The sequence below is a fragment of the Dichomitus squalens genome (genome assembly GCF_000275845.1).
Source record: "Dichomitus squalens LYAD-421 SS1 unplaced genomic scaffold DICSQscaffold_1, whole genome shotgun sequence".
NCBI lineage: Eukaryota > Fungi > Basidiomycota > Agaricomycetes > Polyporales > Polyporaceae > Dichomitus > Dichomitus squalens.
Genome location: NW_006766883.1, coordinates 2,122,392 through 2,145,295, shown reverse-complemented (window position 1 = coordinate 2,145,295; position 22,904 = coordinate 2,122,392). Strand labels below are relative to the sequence as shown.

The 22,904-nt window shown below is 58.3% G+C and overlaps 7 protein-coding genes across 7 annotated transcripts; 6 read left to right on the top strand and 1 right to left on the bottom strand.

Moving 5' to 3' along the window:
- The first annotated feature begins 417 nt into the window (after positions 1-417).
- DICSQDRAFT_131390 (uncharacterized protein) lies at positions 418-1,222 on the top strand. The gene is made up of 2 exons (XM_007360486.1): positions 418-968; positions 1,023-1,222. The coding sequence occupies exon 1, from the start codon at positions 533-535 to the stop codon at positions 725-727; it is 195 nt and encodes a 64-aa protein (XP_007360548.1). The 5' UTR covers positions 418-532; the 3' UTR covers positions 728-968; positions 1,023-1,222.
- A 1,370-nt stretch (positions 1,223-2,592) lies between these two features.
- On the top strand, positions 2,593-5,541 carry DICSQDRAFT_151469 (uncharacterized protein; the record flags this gene model as incomplete). The annotated part of the gene is made up of 2 exons (XM_007360485.1): positions 2,593-2,699; positions 2,751-5,541. The coding sequence occupies 2 exons, from the start codon at positions 2,593-2,595 to the stop codon at positions 4,987-4,989; spliced, it is 2,346 nt and encodes a 781-aa protein (XP_007360547.1). The 3' UTR covers positions 4,990-5,541.
- A 129-nt stretch (positions 5,542-5,670) lies between these two features.
- DICSQDRAFT_46626 (uncharacterized protein) lies at positions 5,671-6,991 on the bottom strand (the record flags this gene model as incomplete). Its single annotated transcript, XM_007359786.1, has 4 exons — positions 5,671-6,471; positions 6,529-6,677; positions 6,747-6,810; positions 6,869-6,991. The coding sequence occupies 4 exons, from the start codon at positions 6,989-6,991 to the stop codon at positions 5,671-5,673; spliced, it is 1,137 nt and encodes a 378-aa protein (XP_007359848.1).
- Positions 6,992-7,992: 1,001 nt separating this feature from the next.
- On the top strand, positions 7,993-9,402 carry DICSQDRAFT_131388 (uncharacterized protein). Its single transcript, XM_007360484.1, has 2 exons — positions 7,993-8,380; positions 8,472-9,402. Exons 1-2 carry the CDS (start codon positions 8,191-8,193, stop codon positions 9,053-9,055), a joined length of 774 nt encoding a protein of 257 aa, XP_007360546.1. The 5' UTR covers positions 7,993-8,190; the 3' UTR covers positions 9,056-9,402.
- A 4,778-nt stretch (positions 9,403-14,180) lies between these two features.
- Positions 14,181-16,331, top strand: DICSQDRAFT_151465 (uncharacterized protein). The gene is made up of 3 exons (XM_007360483.1): positions 14,181-14,399; positions 14,585-14,945; positions 15,002-16,331. The coding sequence occupies exons 1-3, from the start codon at positions 14,247-14,249 to the stop codon at positions 16,108-16,110; spliced, it is 1,623 nt and encodes a 540-aa protein (XP_007360545.1). The 5' UTR covers positions 14,181-14,246; the 3' UTR covers positions 16,111-16,331.
- A 274-nt stretch (positions 16,332-16,605) lies between these two features.
- On the top strand, positions 16,606-17,781 carry DICSQDRAFT_76522 (uncharacterized protein). Its single transcript, XM_007360482.1, has 4 exons — positions 16,606-16,801; positions 16,859-17,065; positions 17,130-17,249; positions 17,309-17,781. The coding sequence occupies exons 1-4, from the start codon at positions 16,703-16,705 to the stop codon at positions 17,687-17,689; spliced, it is 807 nt and encodes a 268-aa protein (XP_007360544.1). The 5' UTR covers positions 16,606-16,702; the 3' UTR covers positions 17,690-17,781.
- A 398-nt stretch (positions 17,782-18,179) lies between these two features.
- Positions 18,180-21,800, top strand: DICSQDRAFT_96213 (uncharacterized protein; the record flags this gene model as incomplete). The annotated part of the gene is made up of 2 exons (XM_007360481.1): positions 18,180-19,592; positions 19,660-21,800. 2 exons carry the CDS (start codon positions 18,180-18,182, stop codon positions 21,706-21,708), a joined length of 3,462 nt encoding a protein of 1,153 aa, XP_007360543.1. The 3' UTR covers positions 21,709-21,800.
- Between the last annotated feature and the right edge of the window lie 1,104 nt (positions 21,801-22,904).

Here is a 22,904-nt window from a genome sequence, read left to right as displayed (position 1 = left end):
GGCACCCACATGCTGAACGACTGCGGCGGGGCTTGCAAGGTAATCTGCGCCTCGGATCAGTTTCAAGGAGTGGCTTGTCGCTGTTCGTCGACTCAACGCCGGACATTACAGCAACGAAGCGCCAGCATAATGGCCGCGATACTGCCGCCGGTTGGGTCCGATCTACGCTGCTAAGTACCCACAATGACAGATGCATTTGCTGTCTATCCAGATACGTCAGCCTATATCGTACACCTCGGGACAACGCACTGCAGTGACTCGCTTACGCGTCCCCTACGCCTAGCGGTACGAGGCGCTAGCGTGTGTCCTAGCTGGATATGTCGCCGGCTCGCATTCCCCCTTCGAGAAGAGCACGTCAGGGCGCAGCCATCAAGATTCCCTTGGGGCAAGGCGGAAGAAGCGGCCTGGGAGAGTGGGGTGCTGGAGGCGATCTCGATGGGCGAGCGACGAGCAGCCTCATGTTTGTGGCACACAGCGAGCAGCGTGGCCGGGCGTGATGGATTTGCGGCGTGGCAGGAGAGACGGCCTTTCTATGCGGGCAGCGAAGTGCAGACGAGGGGCACTAGCCCAGGCGTTGTGGAGCGCACGCGCGCTGCAGCCCTTGCCGGATTCCCAGCAAGACGTCACCCCGCAGAACACGTGCGCGTGCGACGCCTTGCCGCGGCGGGCAGTCGTCCTGAGCCCCGCGGCAAAGGAAGGTCGTCCCCCGCTGCGAGGCTGCTGCTAGCGGCCAGGCCCTACCCACCGTTCGAGACCCATGGCTTGACACCGGAGGCAATTATTCCTGTCTGACAAATTGGGGAAGGATGCCAGTTGCCGCCCTGTCTCTGTCCGCATATGGTTTGGGCGCCGCAGTGCGTTCGGCACCATCCGGGCAACACGGTGCAGCACACAGCCGCCGCGAAACCACTCTGGCCGCTGAACTCGGGTGGCAACTGGCAACTGGCTCCTGCGGTAGAGAGGGCGGGCTTCAAGCGCGAGATATGGATAGGCTTTCGGAGCTTGCACGAGATATGACTTACTAGATAACGAGCGCGCGAACATCGAGAGCTCGGGAACAAACCATGCTCACTTCCGCGGCTTAAGTTTGAATACGCTATTCTCGAAAGCGTGGTGCGAGAACGGCTTGGATTCCGCGTATCGTACGTACGTGCGACGACATCCGTACGTGAGCTTCCCGGAAGGCGGTCCCGGTGCGGGCTCGCAGGCGAGCGAGAAGGCGCGTCCGGACGTCGCGGAGTCGCGGTCGAGCGGGAGAGCTTGTCGAACACCCATATCGGCCTGTGCGGGACGGGGAACGCTGTGGCTTCTTGCAGCGTGCAGAGCGAACGCGCTATATGCGGTATGTCGTGCTGGGAGCAGGCGACGCATTCAGAGGATGCGCGCAGTGTTATGGGAAATCCAGGATAAAAGCTTAACCCTGTATTCAAAGTATATAGCATGGGGAAGTGGTGGCGTTCGGAGCGGCCTAGAAGGAGGCGGGAGCCTGTTTGAGCTGGGCAGAGGGCCAAGGATAGTGACCGGTCCTGAACCGTAGGTCGTTGTCCGCAAACAGCGCAGACGATCCTGGGACGTTGCTGGGATGCCGACGTCCCTGGAGGCAGATGGCGGGAACAAGTCGGTGAATGCCTGATGAGCGAGACACGCACCCTATGGAAGCACATGCTACCAAACCGGTGGCGCGGTAGACGGCGGCAACGGGAATCTGCGCGAGCCTTTGCCATCATCTACGCAGTGACATTCCAAGTATTGACCGACGCTGCTCCTTTGGAGGGCGAAGTTCCCACGAACTGAGAAGGGATATGTGCAGCTGCAGTTGTGTCTTTGGACACGATTGGAAGTCAGCGGCGCTCGTTGAGCAGCACTTGCCAGCAGGAGCGGCAGCTCGACTAGAACGTTAGTGTGTTATTGGAGACAAGTGGCTCAGCGAGCACTCCCAAGGAGAGCTAGGAGGAGACTAGCATCCTCTGCAAACACGCCGCGAGCGGGCAGGATAATGTTCTTGATGGTGTTGATCGCGTGAATGCACTTTGGGCAGACGTCGTACGTTGGCTTGGGTTGTCTAATGGACAATGCGTTTCCGGATGTCTGCCCAGTACAATGCAAGAAGAGAGTGGTGGACAGCGAAGTGCATAAAAGCGGTTGGGCTTGGGCCAATGCGGGATGATTGATTGTTTCATAAGGCGAAGCGGTATCTTAGACGCCCGGCCCCTGGTTTCGTCCACAACATTGTCCGCCGACGGTCGCGACGAGCCCCTAAGCTGCACGGACCGGCTGAAGAACTGCTGGCTGCATTGTGTGGCTGCAGCATTCTGTGGGGAGCAGTTGTGCATTATTGTCGAGAAGAGGAGACAGATCTGGTCGGTGTGGATCTGACGCTGGGCTACATAGATCTCTGATATCACGGTGAACTCGTTGCATTGGAAGACGCCGCCTCGAGGCATCGCATATCTGCCGGCGTGGTCGCACTGTGCTCTCACTTTCCCATCCGCCAGGCCACCGGTCGTGCGTACGTATAAGCCCTTTCTTGTCGTCACTTGTCTGATCTCCTTCCCACATCCCTCCTAGTCACGCTCCCCAGCGGTCTCCCCCATGGACAGAGGTCGCTCGCGAGACGTGTCCCCCATTGCCTTCGCGCGCAAGGCCCAGCAGCAGGCCTTGGCCTTGCGCTCGCAGTCCTACCACAGCTCTCCACCCAGGTAAGCCCCAGCTCACATACTGACCCGCCCGCTCTCCTCATCGTCATCCAGAACCACCTACCTCAACTCACGCGACAGCGCGCGCCCGGCCGTCCAACCCGTCGCGTCCTCGTCACGCCTTCCTCCACCCCCCTCACCACTACACCATACTTCTTCCCTGTCCTCGTCACCGTCGGACACCATTCCGCGCACCGGTTCGTCGAGCAGCGTCTTGTCCGACGCCTCCGAAGCAACGCCCCTCGGTCCGTTGACACCTCCGGACGAGTTCCAGGACTACGGCCTCGACCGCCCCCTTGACTACTATGACTCCCCTCCGTCTCCGCCGCGGTCGCTCCAGGACCAGATGCATGTCGCTTACGCGTTGGACAACATGCACCTCGCCAAGATCCTTCTGCTCAAACTCCGCGGTATCGACGTCAGTGGCGACGACGACCCGCGCATCGCAGCCGTGCGCGACGAAGACTTTTCGAGTTCCTTCGTTCCCGAAGGCGGTCTCCGCCTCGACGCCGATGCAGAAGCGCGTGTGCAGGAGGCCGAGCGACGTGCACGCGAAGCACGGCAGAGGCGGTTGCGCGAGGAGCGGCTGCGGCGGTGCGAACAGGTCTGGGAGCGCAGCATGCAGCGGTTCAGAGGTGAGAAGGCCCGCATCGCGCGCAAGAAGGAGGAGGCGCAGCGCGAGCGGCGGGAGGCCGAGCGCCTCGCGAAGGAGCGTGAGCGCGAACGCCAGCGCAAGGCCGAGGCATCCCGGGCCGCACGGGGTTCGCAGCTAAGGATAGCGAGTGCCCAGCCTCGGCAACTCGTCTGCTACGACTCCCTCCGGAACGCCGACTCGCGCTTTCCCAAGGCCACGCGCGTGGAGAGGAGGGCGGACGATAGCGGCAAGTTCCTGTACGACATCATGCCGTCCCCACCGTCTCGCCCCATGTCGCTCTCTCCTCCCACCAGCCGCTCGCCCACGGACAAGGACTCGCTGACCCTCCCGCGAGCTCAGCGGGAGCTTGCTCTCAAGCATGCAAAGAGTGTCTCGCGGTCTGTCGCCTTCTCCGACGTTCTCACCGCCATGCATGGCCCCCTGTTCGGCGAGGAGGAAGATAACCGGATGTATGTACGACGCGATAAGCAGCAGGCAGAGCTGCTTGCCATTCTCCTAGAGCCAGTCAAGCTGGCCGAGAAGGGCAAAACAGGCCAGGATACCATTCCAGAGCCGGTGATGCAAGCGAAGAAGTCCGTAACCGCCAGAGCCTTGCGGGCGTCGACGGCCGACTCGATCTCGAGTACGTCGTCCGCCGGTTCGTCTTCTATCTCCACCGTCACCCGCTCTGGTTCTTGGTTCTCGTTCGGCAGCAAGAGCTCCTTCCGTTCCACATCCACCACCCTTACCACACCCTCTTCTTCGCCCCTCACTTCGAGCAAACTCACCATTCTCTCCTCGCCTCTGTCGACGTCGCCGCCGTCCGACTCTCCCATCCACACCCGTAGGCGGTCTTCCAAACCACCGCCGAGTGCGCCGACTGTTCCGGCTTCTGAGCACCCGCTTGCGCTTCCTCCTCCGCCTCGACCCAAGCGTAAGGAGCCTCTCGCAGTCGGCCGCGGTCGGCCTCTCACCAGGCGCGTGAGCTTGTCTGGTCAAGTAGACGAGCAGTCGCCGCCGCCGAGCCCGACGACGATGCTAGTGCACCACGTCAGTCGCTCTGTCTACACCATCATAGATCTCGCAGCGCAATTCCAACGCGCATATGTCAGGGCGACGATGTTCTCCGCGGGCGTCGACCTCTACGGCGAGCGCTCCCGATCTACTTCTGGATCACGCTCGCGGTCTCCTGTGGGTCGGGTGCGCTATGCCTCTTCGTCTCGTCGCCTGGAGAGCGGCCTCAAGCCAGAGGGCTACCGCGCCTCCTCATTAGATGTCCAGCTCTTCGCCGACCTCGACATGTACCGGGACGACTCGGCCCCCCAATACCAGCGTACCCTCATCCCTCTATTCGCCCCCTCCTCCGACTCGGCCCCTGCGCACGAGCGCGTCTTTCCCATCCCTCCCCCGCTTCCCCGCTCCCCGTTCCGCCCTCCCTACCAGCCGAACGCGCGCATCTCTCGCATGCGTCCGGTTGCGAACCCCATCCTTCTCCGCCTGCAAGCCCTGCACAATATCTGCCAGGCGCACGCCATCGCATGGCAGCGCGCGCGCGACGGCACCCTCGCAGCGGGCAAGGAGAAGATGGTCGGCATCGCCTGGGAGGGTATCGGGCGGAGCAGCCTCAGTTGGGAGGTAGGGACCGGCACCGTCTACTAGCTGCCGGTGTGTCGACCTCCCTTCGTGCGATACCTGTCCGCCTCGACCTCGGTCTCTCTCGCTTGTCAACGAGCTGTGCGTCCGCAAATCGCTTTCCGCTTGCTTTCTGCGCTCCATGTCTCTCGGCTGTTCGGACACGTCATGACTCCCACTAATACCACACGCCCTCCTTGCTATCTCCCCGTTTCCTCTCTTACAACTCGCGTGGAGGGCGTCGTCGCAGTGGGGCAGTGTATTTGTGGCTGTCCTTTGGAGGGTAGAGCCTCTGCTGCGGCGCGCCTCGCCTCGCCTCTCGTATATGTCTAGGACCTTTTCCCCTATAATGCGCCGTTAGTGTTTATTTGCCTGTCCTCTTCGCACTGTACCATCTTTGCATCTCACTCGCTGTACATATGCATGCCTCGCGCAGGAGTAGACGCGCATACACAGTGCGCTGTGTGCGTTGTTGTACCAGTAGCTCATCCATACCATACCCGGTCTCGGTGATATCACGCCCTTCACGCTGTACTTACTCGCATCCTACACGAACCTTTACAATGATCATGACTTACGCCTTTTCATAACGATCGTGGAGTTCGAGTCTACGGATGAAGGGCAGGTGCACACGTCGGAATGGAATGTGGCCAATAATATCTAATCCACGAAAGCGAACGAGTGCGACAGAGCGAACCTATGACAACATCACCGATTCATGTCGAACCCTCCTTGGATCTGCCACGGACGCTCCTGAGCGGGCTGGTTCATCCCGTCCCAGAAAGGAGGACCGCCCCGCCCGCGGCCGAACATAGCTGGCCTGCGTCCCTGCACGCCCCTCATCCCAGGCTGGATCACGCTCCCTCCAGGCATCCCCACTGGTCCCCCAGGCCCCGCCCCGGGCCCCTGCCCCGGTGGTCCCATGCTCGGCCCCGGCGCAGGCCCCGAGCCCTGTCCCGGAGCAGGACCCATGCCCATGCCTATCTGGCCCGGGCCGTCGAACAAGGGTATGTTCCCCCGCACGACGCCCGCCTGGCCAGGGCTCCCGGAGCGGTAGGGCGCGGGCGCGGCGACGTGCCGGCGGAAGGTGAGCTCGCGGGCCTCGTCCTCGAGCCAGCCGTTCGCCTCGGCGGAGGCGCGGTCGATGCCGAGCGTGCGGCGGAGCTGCTCGTTCTCGCGCTCGAGGCGCGCGATCTCGGCCTCGCGCTCGATGGCCCAGTCGTCGCGCGACTGGAGGAGCGCGTCGAGCTCTTCGGGGGTGGGGACGGAGGAGGGGAGGGCGTGGTGCTGGCCGTGCTGGCCGTGGGGGTCGTCTTGGGACGGGGAGTCTGCGGGGTGCTCGCCGCTTATGGAGTAGAGGAGGGCGCGGAGGGACTGGGCGAGGCGGTGGAGGGAGAGGGTCGCGGACGTGTTGGTGGAGAGGTCGTTGTGGGCGAGGGAGTTGTCGAGGTTCTGGATGAGGGTCTCGTAATGTCGGGTCAGGGTGAGCTCGTGCTGCTGTGCGGCGATCTTCATAGCTTGTGAGTTTGGGAATGGAGAAGCGTGTATGAGAATGGTCTGACGTACTGCATGGTTGCGGAACTTTGTCATGACGTTCTCCATTGTCTCCTCATACTCTTTCAAGAGGGCAGAGAGCTGCTTGTTCTCCTGAAGCAGCGTATGATTCTCAATGATGACTTGTGCATTTTGGCGTTCAAGTTCCGACTCGAACACCTCTGATACGAGGAATGCAAACATTACATTGTTCTGTGTCTTGCAGCACGCAGTACGAGAAATACACGCACCTTTCGAAATGTCGAGATTTACGCGCCTAAGTGAGCAGGCACTCGCAACGTTCGCTGCTTCATCCTACAACACTCTACATGCATGAACGCTCTGGAACAACGAAATCGCAATGGGTGCATACTTTGAGAGCATGTGCCTGCGACGCAAGAGTCGCGGCCATCTTCTGGTTGAGCGCATTTTGTTCAGATAGCTCGTGGAGTATTTGCCATGCGCGTATGAGGTCTCCATCTAGGTCATGGTACATAGCGTACGGAGCAGGCAAGTCCAGAGGTGTTGAAGAGGGATACAAGTTGGTGAGGTCGGCCATCGCGGTCTCGACGCGCCTGGTGAGATGAGGTCTCGGTGCTCGCGGCCGTTCTGCCTGGCGGCTTATTTTGGGCGCGGGATGTTCGGGGTCCCTGCGTGACGCGTCACACTATTTCTTCCATCCAAGCCGAAGGCGAGTTCGTCTTGACTCGCGGCTGGACAAAGCTGCTTGTATCCAGCTTCATCCGTCTGTCTAAGTTTGCGTGCCATCCCATAATATCAGTCTAAGAAAATTCTTTGCCTGTGGCTTATCAATTGTTCACAGCAATGACAGAGGTTGTAGTACGCTCATGATGTCTGTACCCTGTTGCAAGAAGACGCTTCCAGGCTCTGTTGGGTTGGTTCATTGAATCAGACACCTTCCTGGTAGTCGACATTTCGAGAGTGCGTATACGTGCTTCAAATACCTCCGTGGCTTCAGGAGATAGTTGTGTTACCTATGCCATGTCTAGGTATGTCCTGCGTGCATATTTGGTAGCCGAGGTATTCTTGCTTTCGCTCAGACGCCTTGTACATAATCGTCATGCCAGCGCTCGTCGTTGGCACTCTGACCATGACTTGGAATATCTACACCTTTCCTTTGGATGTTCCTTGAAGCTGACTGCGTTTGATACCTTCTACCTGGAAAGAGGTGCCCTATCAAATCAGCGCAGCCGAGCTGGCTGCTGTCGGTCTTCGCTGTTCGTATCGCCTGTATGTTGCTAGCGTCCGCTTGCCCGCAATATAAGTGCAGTTTCCTGGACAGCGAGGGCGTAGTTTACGTGCTCTTGGACGGTCTGAGGGTTGGATGTCGTCCACGAGTACGACGGTTGTCCCGGCTACTGCGGATGGTTACAGTGCTTTGGAGCGCTGACCGTCAGAACGATGATGGAAGATTCCGTGGGCGTGGCAATAGGCGGGGCCGCGCCTGATGCGCACCGGCGCCTCAGAGGCTGGTGCGCTTCTTGGCTCTGCTCGATTCTGTATACCATCTCCTCGCTCTTTCCTCCTCGTACACCGTCTTGTCCCGCTTAACGTATAGCTCTATCATCCTTTAACTCGTTTTCAATATCATCCACCCGCCGCTCGCACAGCAACAACTGCACGTCCGTTGCCCAGTCCCCCCATCCTCATCACACCACAATCTCGCGTGCTACGATGGCAGCAGCCCTATCCCAGCTCTCCGCCTGCGTCACTCGCATCCTGTCTCTCACCGGCTTCCCGAAGGAGCTCAAAACCAGGGACATCCAAGCCGCTTTCTCCGAATGGGAGAATGTTAACGGTGGCTTCAAGATCAAGTGGATTAACGATACTAGCCTTCTGATTGTTTTCAATGATGCTACCGTAGGTGAGTCCGTGTATATGCTGCTGAATACCACAGTTGGAGTGTTCTTCCTGGTTCTTCGGTTGCTAACATGCACATGGCGGCCACCTGACAGCGAAGCGAGCCTACCTGCACGCTCTTGCATTCCCTCCTTCCATCTTCACCTCCCCAAACTCGTCGGGCACCGCTACCATCAAGCCGTACGATGGCCCCGACGCCCAGGACGTTATCCTGTCCGTTAATTCTAGGACGCACAACAACTCCGGGCGCGGCCACAATGTCCGTAACTCTGTCTCGCACGCGCGGGGCGTCTCCATCAGCCACTCCTACCGTAACAACAACACTTCCAATGGCAGCGCCCAAGCGAACGGCAGCTTGCTAGACCAAGCTGGTCGCGACCGCGACCGTGAGCCGTCGCCTACACTTCCTAACATCCCGTCCCACCCTACGCTCAACGCACTCATCTCCTCCTCTCTCGGGCCGGACGTCTCCCCCGTCGATCCGACGACCTCAGACCCTGCCGTTCTTGCCGCGCAACCTGAACACGGCGCCCCGCGTATCGGCGATCCGGGCAAGAGGATGCTCGGCGCGGCACTTGGAGTCAGGCACCCAGGTCTTCCTCCTCGCGTTGTCGGCGGTGCTGGCAACGGAGTTCCGGAGGTGCAGCGAGCGATGGCAGGGCTGGTGGTCAGCGAGTGAGCGCTGTTTGTTTGAAATGATGTTGTAGTATAGGCGGAGGCTGGATGAAACAGTCGCGGAAGGTGGTCTGGAATCGGAATCGGCGTGCACTCAGTCAGGGGTGGAGGTTATGTTCCCAGCATTCTGTTCATGATGTTCTCTTAGCCTGTAACTGCGCAGCATCTCGGTGTTGATCGCTCTGTCTTTTCTGTGCCACGCTCTTGCATCTTCCGAATGCTCGCGTAGCAGTGATGGTTCGCTTGAGCACATTCATGGTCGTCGCCGTGAGTCGCCGTGATGCGCATACCTTTGTAGTATTGTCCTACCAGTTAGTTCACTTCCGTTCCTGCCTCTCAACAATACATCGCAGGTTTTCTCTACTTTGTTGCTGTCTGGCGAAGTTTCTTTGCACTGAGCAAGGGACAGGAGTTGGCGGGTAGCCGAAGTTTCCACCAATACGTAAATACTTTCCTCTTTCGGAAGTGATCTTCGGAAGAGCCTGGAAGGAGTCTTATGAGCTTAAGACATCTGCTCTGTCCCACACTCGTATATGTCGCCAACCTGTCTATCAAGGAAGGATCGACATGGCATCAGACGATGACAAACCACGGGCTGAGCAGCTCAAAGCCGATGGAAACGCCTTGTACATCAGAGGCGACCACCTCGCCGCACGATCCAAGTACACGCAAGCTATCAATTTAGATGGCGACAACGCTGTCTTGTACGCGAATCGTGCAGCCACCTACATTGCTCTCAAACAGTGAGCGGACACAATGTATCGGCTGGCGGTGCTTGCTCATCGTATGCAGATATCTTGATGCTGCCAAAGATGCTCGAAAGGTGCGGATGGTCAACGCTTGACAGCTGGCTGTATGCGTCTCATCGGGGCACTGCAGGCCGTCACTTTGGACCCCAAGAACGGAAAGGCATGGGCACGGCTTGGGAAGGCTGCGTATGTGGGTCGCACATTGTCGCCCCTGCAAGATGTGAGACCGACCCCAGAGTGACTGCAGGAATTACGTCTCCACGAGCTCAGCATCGACGCGTGGAAGAAGGCTCTCGGTACCCTGCCGGCTGAAGGGCTCTCCCCACAGGAGGATCAGCTCAAGCAGCACTTCGAGGAAGGATTGAGACTCGCTGAACAGGGCCTAGCCGCAGTCAAAGATCGGTCCATGCCAGACGACCGGTTGTTCTCAGTCCCTAACCTCTCAGAGAAACTTCCCTGGATGAGAGCGTTGTCGATGGAAGGCGTCCTCACAGCCAACAACGTTCTGAACACTTGTGTCAGTAGCCTATGCGGTCGAAGATCTGTCCCATCCGTCTAACGGTCCATACGATGTAGGCATGGCCGCTGATGAACGCATACAAGGTGAGGATATCGACCCGCGGGGATTTCGGGTGCAGAACCCTGGTTGACAACGTTCGCGCAGGACTTCTCGGACGGCGTGAAGTACATGAAGCAGCTCAAGAGGACCGATACAGGTGCCGAGGGCAACTTGAACGTAATGCCTTCCTGCCACTGCCCTCGGCTGGCGACATATGAGTGACAACGGTCTCTTCAGGCTCTGAATTTAATTGTCAACGGATTGCTGCGCGACCAACGCGTTTTTCATATGGACTCTCCCGATTGGATCGAGAATCTCCAACTGCAAGGTCCGCCATGCCCTTGACCATGCTCGCGTTGTGCTTCGTTGCCGGTCAACCACGGGCCCGAACGATCGGCTACTTATGATTTGCTCTGCGCAGTGGAATTCGAACTTGCCGCATTTGACGGTTGGCCAGAAGGTGGACCAGAGACGATCAAGGAGGAGGCTGTCAAGCTCCTGAAGGAAAAGGGTTGGAAGGCGACACGCAATGCATTGGCTGCTACTATCCGGTACGCAACTAACAGCTCCCTGGCCGTTGTGTGAACACACTGGTTGATCTACGTTACGCTCAGAGCATGGTTCCTAAGGGCATACTTTGCGGATCGCAGCGGGCAGAGCAAACCCGTAGCCATGCAATATTACAACAGCATCGTCGACGTGCTGGAGTGGGGAGCAAGCACCTGGCATGACGTGCCGACTTCTGATCGTGGCGTAATCTTCTTGAAAACGTTCATCCGCGCAATTAAGCGTATCCGGATGGAGGCGTATCTCACGGTGAGTTCCAGCAACGCTCAATCCCTAGACGATTGTGTGAACAACAGCTCTGCCAGGCACTGGTGGAGTACGAAGCAGGTCCCGAGAACGAGAAACCTGAGTTCAGCGTTGAGGAGCTGATCGAAATGGCCAACAGCATGGTTGAGGAAACGACGAGCAACCCTCCAAAGGCAGGAGACGGCACGCCTTTGGACAAGGGCGCTTGGTACTCCTTCCATGTCTTCCCGATCGCGGATGCCCATGCGTATGTCTCTTTGAGTCGTTTTCGCGAACCAGTGCATGGTGACCAGGGCATCGACCCGCAGCACACTGGGTGCGATCTTCATGCAGCAAGGGCTTAGCGCAAAGCAGGAGGGGGATGCCGAGGAAGCCGAGAGCATGCTCGCTGCAGCAGCGAAGTTCTACAAGAAAGCTGCGGAAATGTATCCGCCAGACGACGAGAACTTCCCCTGTACGTATCGCTCGCTACGCGGTGGAGTTACGCGCGAGAACGCTCACCTTATTTCGTGCTGCAGTCTTCCTCAAGATAGCGTTTGAGGCGGATTGGCACCGTGGACGTCCGCTCTCGGAGACCTTGCTCTTGTGCGACCGGATTCGCAAGGCGTTGCCTGCGGTGGCCAAGATCTGGGAGTTCAATCCTGCGGACAAGCTGCAGCCGCATATCCACCAGCTGGACGAGTTCGAAACGCGGGCATATACGGGTCTTCTGGAAGAGAAGTACACGATGAACACGCCGTCGGTGAGCCTTCCATCCAATCAGGTTATAATCAAGGCTGACGCAACTGTGCCTGCAGTCCGACATTCTAATGAACTAACGTCAGCGGAAGATGTTGCAGTAGGATGTACATATACTTGTCAGGACATTTGTTGGCACCATCCATGATGCTGCGGTCGCAATGTTTAGGGCATCTTCTGATCATGTTCTAGGTTTGATATTCAATCATGATTGGTTGAAACTTCCTGTTCTCTCAGTCAGCGCTTCCTCTGGCCTACGATATCCGTGCGCATTCTCGCTTTTACACACGTAGGGAGCTAGATCATGAAAGCTCACCTGTGGCAGGTACGTTGGCATCCATGTGTCTGCGAAGCCTGTCTACTGACGATGTCACATCGTGCATGTGCCACAATCCTAGTCGTCCGATGGTTGTCCAAATATCTGGATATCTGGTAGTGATCGAGAATGTCAAAGAATATCGATGGTACAAGCTCTCCTATTCTTACATTTCCCAATCCTGCGGGCATGGAGTTCCTGAGTTTCGCATCTTGGATTCTGCTGACGCGCGGTTATGTCGGCTGTTCCTGCAAGGGACGAGACGAGGACTAATGCATCCGCTACTCGCCACAGTGGAAGTGAATAGTGGCTAGAAGCCGCCTCTCATCCACCCTAGGTCTTCCCGCCGCTGAAGCGAGCGCGCTTTGGCATTGGTGCAGGAGATGTCATCGGTCTGAGTCCAATCAAATTGTAGGCGGGATCGCCGGCGGGACCTCCCCTCCATGAAGGAATGACAGCTCGCTTGGCGGCGATATAATTCCGCCTTCCGGACAGAACTCTGAAGTTTATGCTGTTCCATGCAACTGAGCTCGCAGATGGCCGTGGCCGCCCCACCGCCTGGCGAGGTTTGGCAGAAGCAGGGCACGACTGTGGGACCAGGAGCGAGCGGGGCCTATGAGACGTATCTGCCATCCGCGTCTTTTACGCTGAATCGCGACACCGGTGTGATAAAAACAACCAGCGAGTGATATCTTTACGACACAGTTGGGCAGCCGCAGCCGCGTTACTCCCGGGGGGTGCGGAAGGAATGAGTTGAGCGGCACTTCCGGACGCCACCGTGCTGGTGGATATGATGTGGAATACATCGGTGCGAACGTCGCTGCCTCTGGTGCGTCCACTTCCGCCAGGGTACAAGCTAGTGGCGGTGGTTGTGTCATATTGGCTCTTCTTTTCGATATGAGTCGACGGCTTCGCATCTTCATTCGCCCGCATTCCGCTCTATCATGCTCAAGGAGCATAACAATCTTCCCAAAGACAAGCACGTGTTGTTTGACTCAATGCGATCCGGGCGCAAGCGGCGGAGCGAGGGAAAGGCACTGCCCTGATCGTATGGACTCATACCGCAACCGGCGAGATCGGGCGCTGGGGGGTGCGATGACGGAGGAACGAGGAGAATCGTACACACGCCCGCACGTCATGCCAACAAGAGTTTGCTTGGTGGGATCACTTAGGAACGTCCAGGGACAGTGCCCTACATAACATATGGAACACTAGCTTCTGCCTAGGCTACTTACGCAGGCGAGGAGGCAATAGCGCACGCCGCAGCCGAGGAAGGGCGGGAATCGCATAACCGCAGAACGCCATCCAGCGGCGCTGCGGGCGATGTGCGGCGACGGGCGTATCAGAGGGAGCACGGCGACGGCAGTGCCTCTGTAAGTAGGTTCTAACTGTGCAGCTGGGGCATCAGTGATCGTGTTGTGCTATGGTGTGATCTACGAGCGGGCAATTGAGATACGAGGACTGGACAGGGACGTGTCTATGATGGGCGCAGTGGGTATGGAAGTGCGGATATGTGCGTGCAGTCATCATTACGACAGAGGCGGACAGCGAGCAGTCTATTGGTGACACTGACAAGCGTGGACTGGGTGTAGTATGAGGAAGGCCGGGAGTTGTAAAGGGGCAAATGGCGTTGGGAGACTCGGAAAGTTCTCATGAGGGGCGGGTTCGGAAGATGATGGGTATCAGGCTGGGTCTTGAGATGGGTTGATACTCGGAGAAGCGGCGAAAATAGGTGTCCGCGGCCGGAGGATGATTGTGGTCGTGCTTCCTTTTCGGGGTGACTTGGAGCTCTCTTGGAACGCTTCTCGCTTACGGTCTCTCACCGATTTCACAGCTTCCGTTCACAACCTCGTCCATCGTCCCTGCGCCATGCCGTCTCCCAATCATACAAATACCCGCCTGTCTCCCCCTCCCCCCCGCCCCCCACTCCGTCCTCCCCATGACATTCCCTTCTCCCAAACGTGTTGCTCCGTCCCACGATGCCTATCGCCCCGATGTCTGTGAGCCACCCTACAAGCGAATGAAGATGAGCCATCCACGCGACCACCAACTTCGCGGCGACAAGCGCAGGTGTGCCGCAGTCGCTCCTCCGCCAAATGGTGATCGGAGCCCGCACCCTTTGACCAACTGGGCGCCGAACCTTAACGAGGCTGCTGAGCCTCAGATGACCCAAGTGAGCACCCTCTTCACCCAACGCCGCAACCGCACAATCAGCGCGAAGGCTTCATCGCGACAATATGGCTTGTATGCCTCGCCACTCCGCCTCGTGCATCACCCAAGTGCTTTGTGTCTAAACGTCTTTTGTTCCAAGTAATTCATACGCCAGAACGATGGGCTGATCATTCCCGATGCGTACAGGCGCCCAGTAACTTCCAAAGCATGCTTGCGCACCCTCTCGATCGTCGTCTGCCGCACGGGGCTCTCGATTATGCCAGTTCCTTTGGCAATGCCATCGCTCGTCCAAGCCCCAGCGCCACCGAAGCAGAGGATTATATACCTCCAGACGAGGCCTTGGCCTCGTCGTTCTCCAATCCTTCTTCCCCTTCGCTCTCCCGACCAGCTATTCAAATGATTTTCAACTTCGGGCCGGACGCAGACCCCCTATCATCTAGCGATGTATGCGCCGCTCCCTGCGACAAGGGCGTTGCACTTCGACCGGAGGTACCCACATGCGGCACCGGCTTCCCGGAGTTCCTTTGGAATGGGTTTGATGGCATTGGTGGGTAGTCATCAGACGTTGCAATATACGGTGTTGTCTGACTGTTCACCTGCCAGAATTCCCTCAGGACCTACTTCTGACGTCTAGCTTGTTTGAAGCTGTCGACCCTTTGTCGCTGGATGACTACAGCTCCGACATGTCGCAACCCCAGTCCCCCTCATTCTTCTCGCGCTCTATGTCACGGTCGAGCTTCGGCTCGAATCCGTATGCGGAAGCATATTCACCCTATGCCGAAGACTTCCCAACGCCAGCGTCCGACACGACAGCTGTTACGACGCCTGCGCCCAGTGAAGCATGTTTCGGCTCGCCTTCCGAGCACCCTCAAGTTCTAATAGGACTGGACTTCTCCTTCGGCATGGAAGCGAAGAAGGGGGAGCACGAGATCGCTTACGTCCCAGGATCTGCGCCCCATTCTCCTTTCAACTTCTCGTTCGACTTCTCCGCTCCCCAAGCGATCACCTTCCCTCCTGTCAGCAACGCTGCTGCTGCCTCAGCGATCAGGCGGCATAGTGAACCTGCAAGCCTAGCTGCCTGCCACTTCCCATCATTTTTCGTTCCTAGCCACGAGGCCATCCCGCCAATCGTGCCCGCCCCCGCTGACCCAATGACGCACTCGATCGCAGATAATCTTCCTTCGTCGAGCCCGGCTTCGGGTTCTCATTCCGCTGTTATTTCATCGATCGCCCCTCATCAAATCCAGCTGCCGCGCCCAGTAGAGATCCAACATCCGCGACCGGTCCGTGCCTTCAAGCCGCAGATCCTACTGTCGGGGCATCAATACGACCCCAAAGACTTCGTCAGGCGGCGATCGGAACCTATCCTCCCCTTACCTGAGCTGGACGTCGCAAGCCACGTCTTCCTTGACGTTGTGCCCGAAGACGACGAGGACGGCTCAATGGAGGTGGAGGATGCCAGCTCGTTGGAGGACATCTCCGAGGATGGTTGCGACGAACAACCTGCTAACCTATTCGGAGACGATGGTTCCTTGGCGGGCATGCAGCTGGGCGACACGCTGATGGATTCGGACTGGTCTTGGCTTCAATCAGTCTCGGCTGAGATGCAGCTGGCTCTGCCGGCCAGCTTTGACTTCGGAGCCGGTGCCATGTCCCCCACTGCTGTCTCGCCTAGTACAAATTTTGGGACGGTGAACTGGAACGCGTATTAATCGGACTGGGAATCCTAGGCTCTTTCTCGCATAGCACACGCTCTTTCGCATTGATATCATCGCATCACTCACTGCACGCTGTAGCCTCTACATACATATTGCTCGCACTGTATATCCGGTCGTTCGGTCCACTGTAGCACTACCGCATTCGTTCGCCCCGCATAGATCTCACGTTTATGTTCGTATTCATATTATATCATGGGTCATTTTGGGACGTGTCCGGTGAACTTTAGAGTGTGTCGCGGACAGCGAGGGTAGACTCTGGACCGGTCTGAGTCAGGGGCAGGAAGCGGACACAGGGGAGGAGCGCAGATCGTAATCTGGGGGCGTCTCAGGTGACCGATTCGGGCAAGAGACCCTGAGGCGCCTGGACCCGGCACCGGGAATTCAGGACAAGCGGACCAATGATCAGGTGGGGAATCACCCCACACACTGTACTTAGGCTTTGTTCAGGCTTGCCCTTTCCTACTTGCCCTTCCGCGCCGTCCTCATGTACGTACTGCCTGACCTGCGGATGACTGGTCATCTTGCGTCCCTTCACAGCTAGCAACAATCCCCTGCCCACACCCCATTGTTAATTTGTGCGACTAGTATGCTGTCGCGCTTGTCTCAAGCGGCTTCGAGAACGTTGACGTCGACAATTGAGGTTGGAGTGCGGTGCTCACAGGCGGACAACGACAGAGAGGTTCTGGTGAGTGCATCTTACAATAGAGGAGATTGAGGATGTTCATTAATTGCTTCCACACAGAACTTGAACGTCGAGGAACTCTATCAACTCGTGTCGCCCATCCCCCAGCTTGCATGGAATAGGGTGTCCGACATCTGCACGCGTACCGTCGTGCCCGTATACAAGATATTCTCTTCTACCTTGCAAGATGATGTGGAACATCTCGCGCAGCTCTTTGTGGACATGGAGGTCGCGCTGGCCTCTGAACGGGAGACAGCATATTTTGAGGTAAGTATGTGCGCTTGAACGTCATCTGCCGGCGGCTGTGAGCTTATACCGACGCGCGTACAAGCCTGCGGAGCGGGACGTGCTACCCACAAGCTTGAAACGCTGCCAGAGCACGGTAGATTTAACAGCCCTGCCCTCAATGCCGTCGCCGCGGCCGCGGGGCAGGCGGCGAATCTGTGCTAGGGTATGTTTCAGGTGTTGTCGTCCGTCTTGTAGAAACATTGAATGAACATTCTACTTCAGGTACATGACATCCCATTGGTGACGACTAATGACGACCCCTCCATACCGACCATTGTCATTACACCTTGTCCCTCATTACCGCGGCAGGATACGTGTCTGATCCCGTACCAGGATGCTGCATTCGGCAACCGGCTGCCCGTCCCGACGCATCCTGCCCTCAACGACGTCTTCCCGCCCCTTCTGGCCAAGCCATTCCCACTTGTGGAACGCTGGAGGTACGAAGACGGACACTGGTATGCACAGCTGCCGCCAGTGCAGGAGCAGATGTCAAAAGGCATGTTCTCAAGGCCCCTGTCGACGAGACGGCAGAGGGCCGTCGAGCGCATGCACCCCTCCCGCGGACGGAATTGTTACCCACGAAGCAGCCATAGAGAAGGCTGAAACGTTGGTACATCCCCGTCGTCGCGAGCATTACATATGGCGATACGCCGCATTCCCACCCCTGCATCATCTACTTGCATATTTCGCATTCGACGCATCCTTATTCCGTCTGCTTCATGTACATGACCCTCGCTGTCTCTCATTCTACCACCTGCGCACATATGTATTCGGGTATCTGGCAATGCTATCTGTGAGCACGCGACATATCAGAATTGCGTCCGATGCGAAGTCGCGCGCGCAGGCTGAGCGGGATGCGCCCGTTCGCCCTCCCAACCGGGCAGTACGCACGTGCCTGGTTGATGGCTGTATGCGGTGACCTCACCGCGTGTGGCTACCTAACACGAGCCCCGGCGCCACGACCACGTATTCCATGCTCTACGCTCACCATCGGGCTCGGCACAGAGCTCGCTGATCCTACATAAACGTGCGTTTGAATCCTGTCTCGGTCGTCTCCTCATCTTACCGGCGCGCCAGGCAGTCCCACAACCAGATGTCCCTGAAAGCCCTCCTCTATGCGTATGTGCTAGGCGGCATTACATTCCTCCCGCTCGTCATATTCGGTGCTATCTTTTACACCATCTACACCTCGGTTCCCGTTGGAGACCCTGATCCTGACAAGCTCAAGAAACGCGAGCTCGAGCAATCGCAGGCGGACGAGAACGCCGATGACCCATCCACCACCTCTGCCCCGTCCCCGACCGAGCTCAATGACACCCCCAGAGTCCGCAAAGGCTGGCTCACCGTGCGCCGGACCTTCGAAGAGTCGCCTACGGACGCTTCGTACGTGGACATGGTGAGGGGCTTCCTGGACGCGCGCTCGAAGGACCCGAAGCGGTCTCGGCCGAAGGACACCTGGTACGTCGCGCTCAAGGGCAAGGTGCTCTACCTGTACGAGGACGAGAGCATGACCGAGTGCGAGGCGGCGATCGAGCTGAGCGGCCACGACGTCGTCGTCTTCCCCGAGGGCCTGCCGGACGGCGAGCTGTTCGCGAAGCGGAACGCGATCTGCCTCAAGCCGAAGACTGAGGCGGTCGTGGGGAGGGGGATGCCGAGCGTGACACGGGAGATGCAGCTGGGCGGGGAGGACGTCGAGGAGGTCGTGGAGGAGAAGGGCGGGGGCCCGCGGCAGAAGCAGCGGGTGCGGGAGAAGCTGGCGGAGGCGGAGAAGGCCCGGGACGAGGCGAGGGAGCAGGCGTTGGACGCGTCGACGCCGTGGTTCGTGTTCGTCCGGTCGGCGGTGGAGATGGAGGATTGGTACCTCGCGCTGGTGCACGCGTCGGACAACCCCGCGAACAGCTCGACGCTGGAGCCGCTGAAGCCCGTCTACCAACCCGAGGATATGTCCCACCTAGTCGCGACGCTGGACGAGCAGCCGGATGTCATCCCTATGCGGTGGCTGAACGCGCTTCTCGGTCGGATATTCTTCAGCTACTACCGGACGCAGACTCTGGAGTCGTACATCATCGGGAGGCTCATGAAGAAGATCTCGAAGGTGAAGCGGCCTACATTCCTCACTGACATCAAGGTCCGGGAGGTCAGTGTCGGTAACAGGGCACCGACGCTCAGCAAGCCTATGCTCAAGGAGCTCACGAAGGAGGGAGACGCCTCGTTAGAAGTACATGTGGCGTACAAAGGCGAGGTACGGATTACCGTGGAGGCCACGGCGACGATCAATCTGGGTGCGCGATTCAAGACCTACGTCGTCAAGCTCGTTCTGGCTCTGGTCGTACGGGAGATTGAAGGGAACCTGCTCGTCAAGGTCAAGCGACCGCCAAGTAGCCGTATCTGGTACGCCTTCACCCAGATGCCTAAGATCGTCATGGACGTGGAGCCTGTCGTGAGCGACCGTCAAATCACATGGAGCATGATCCTGAGTACAATTGAGTCGAAGGTCAGAGAAGTAGTGAGTTCCATCGTTGTCTGCCAGTTGCCCCACTAGGCATGGATTGCTGATCGGAAGTATCATGCAGATTAACGAGTCCGTCGTGCTGCCCAACATGGACGACATCTCCTTCTTTGAGAGTTCCCAGTATCAGCACCGTGGTGGCATTTGGGCAGATGCATCCCGTTCAGAGCAGGCCTCAACCCTCAGCAACGAGCAACCTACGTCGACAGACGGGACAAGTGCGACATCTGCACCATCATCTGAAACGTCTAAACTAGATGCGGCAGAGACCCAGCGACCGCCTGTTCACCGTTCACACTCAGCGGAGGAAGTCGAGCATACGGCTACGAGCACATCTCCGCCAGATGCATCCCCCATGGCCCGGGCCACCACTGTAGACATTGCACCCACCGCTATCCCCGGTACCTCTCCCGATGCAAGGCGGCGCCCACGGCTTTCGAACGGGCAAGACGGGACAGATACGCCTACGGTGGCCTTGACCAGTGCGCCTCTCCCAGAGGAATACGTCTCGAGAGGAAGGACCCTCGGATCAGATGTTGTCGCGCCGCGCCGCTCAAGCTTGCCGAACTTTGACAAGACGTCGGAGCCTCATGATGACACTCAATTGCAGCCCGATGACGCCGACGAAGCGCAATTCCTGTCCCCTACACCTCGTGAACGTCGTTCCCCTTCACAGCATTCTCGGTCTGCGTCGTCTCGTGCTGCTTCACTCTCCTCCTCACATGCAGGCGACATTTCAGACGATGCGTCAGACTCACAGACTTCCAACTACCGACCGAAGAGCCCTGCCAGTGGAAGCTCTCCTCGCCAGCAGTCTACTGGCCCAGCTACCACGTTCCTGCAGACGCTCAAGTCTCGTGCTGGTGACAAGCAAGCGCTCAGCAACACGGCCAAGGAGACGATGCGCAAATGGGGTGTCAGCTGGGGAAACTTCCGACGGGACACCATGGGAAGCAATGGCTCCGGGCAATCGGCGGCTTCGGCGGACGAGGTCCCCGACGCGGGCCACGGAGACCAGCGCCGTCCGGATAGCCGAACCTCGACGGTCAGGCCGAGCTACGCTGAAGTCCGCGCTGCGGTGGAGACAAGGCGGGAGAGAGAGCGCGCACCCGTCCAGGAGCACGCCTCAAGAAGCAACGGTGCTGCAGACCCCATCCCTGTGCCGCCCAGCGCGAAGGGCAAGCATAGAGCGGAGAGCGCCTCGTCCGACAATGCACCTGGTGACATCTCTCCTGCGTCCACAGGCGCGTCGAAACTGGGTGTGAGCGCACATGATGAGGCTCTCACTGCGCTGGAGAGAACAGATTCTCAGGTCTCGGCTTCATCTCACCATAGCGCCAGTCAAGTATTTGGCGTTCCTCCTGTGGAGGACCAACGACCGCCATCGACGATACACACACAACCTCCTCCCCCCAAGACAATGTCCATCCCGGGCATACACGCGAGCCATCGCGGGGAGGTTATGTCGATGGGCTACGCGCCGCCGCCACCACCGGTCCCGCAGGAGCCGAAGAAGGCGCCGTTGCAAAGCGTATACCGTTTGTGGAAGAATCCCGCATCTGATTCCACAACATCCACACGGAGCGAGCCAGCACCTGTATCTCAAACAGGCTTTACGGGTCGTGATCAGGACTCTGCGCCGCCATCGATATCGGAGGGAGATGAGGGTGCGCCATTGGCATCACCGCAGCCGCCGCGACCGGTACCTCCTCCCCTTCCTCCCCGTGCCGCCTCGACGACCGTACATAGCAAGCCTGAAGTCGCGCGTTCACCTGATTTAGACGCATCTCCGTCTTTGAATTCGATGTCGCGGGCATCTGCCGCCTTGCAATCGATCGCCTCGAAGGACAGGGAGAAACGCGCTTCGCTCACCCCGCCATCGACCGCCCAGGACCGGGACGGAAGTGCCAGCGGTGACTTATCTGGCGCAGATCCATCGACACCATCTCCAGAAGAGTCCGGCTCACTTGATCGCAGCGAGCAGGATCTTTCTTCGCCGCCGCCGTCGTCTGCATTAGTCACACCCACGCCATCGCATCCGTCAAGTCCTCCTCCTAGCGGCCGCGGACCACCGCCTGCCCTCCCGCCGCGTCGACTGCGGGCGGCGGCGTAGTACATAGCCCGTATATCTCCATGGACAATTGGGTTCGCTTATCCGCATCCTCCCCGTCTTTGCTTGTCGAGTCTGTCACAACCGTCATCCCCCGTCTCAGTCTGTCCCTTCGGCATCTTGTATTGCATATACTCTATCCTGCTGTCGTATTGTACGTTTACTCGGTTCTCTTGGCAATTGCACCGACTTCATCAGAATCAAATGAGGTGCTTTTGAAGGATGTCTTGCCGTGTTGTTCCGCACGGGTCTCGTGTGGTGAGTCGGGTGTCGTATACCGATGCTGCAATTGGTTTTCTCCGGTGACCGCAGCGGGTTCTTTCTAGCCTCGTGTCCCCCTCTCTGACGTGATGAGAACAGCCGACACGTACAAAAATGCGTGCAGGGATGCATGCGGGAGTCGTGGTGTAAACAGCGTGGGATAGAAGCTTGAAGGCGTCGGACGCTGTCGAGACCTAAGCTGCAGCAAAGGAGTCGCGAGACATTATTGGCATGTAGGTCCCTGCTATGTTCTGTCACTGGTAAGCGTACCTCCTATGTACTTACTCGGAGCGGACCCGGCGCCACAATCAAGGTTTGTCAGGCACATGTGGTGGGAGGAGTTGGTTTGATAACATGTTAAGCTCAGCGACTGATCTGAAGTGAGGGCGCTTGTCGAGCTGTCAAGCTATCTACGGCATCGTGTTATTTCTCCTGCCCCGCTAGAGTGGCGTGTTGATTGACGTGCGGGATCAGAGTCCGGCGACTCGCTCAGGCGCATTCTCTTCTTGGCGTGCCACTGCACCCGGTGAGGAAAGCGAGAACAGCGATGAAGGAGCACTTAGAAGACGAGCGTGCAGCGCAAGAAGGTACATTGGAGATGGCTGATCGGGAGCAGTGGGGAAGATGGAATAGAAATTATTAGGGTTTTGGCCATCTGACGGGATCGCGCAGAGATCCAATATGTTCACGGGAGGATCGATAACCGGGATCGGACAGAAGCTGCCTCGAGGTCGGGGGCGGCTCCCACGGCCGCCCGCGGTTGTCACAACGACAGCCCCGTTCCGAGTCCGAGAGGCGCGGATCCAGCGGCGCGCCGGGCCCGCCGCCGACATTGAGCCATCCTGCCACCCATTACGCACCGGGGCTCTGCTTCCTGCTAAGTACTCGCAGACTCTGGGCGAGGGCTCATCGATTTATACTCTCCGTGAAACGGGCCA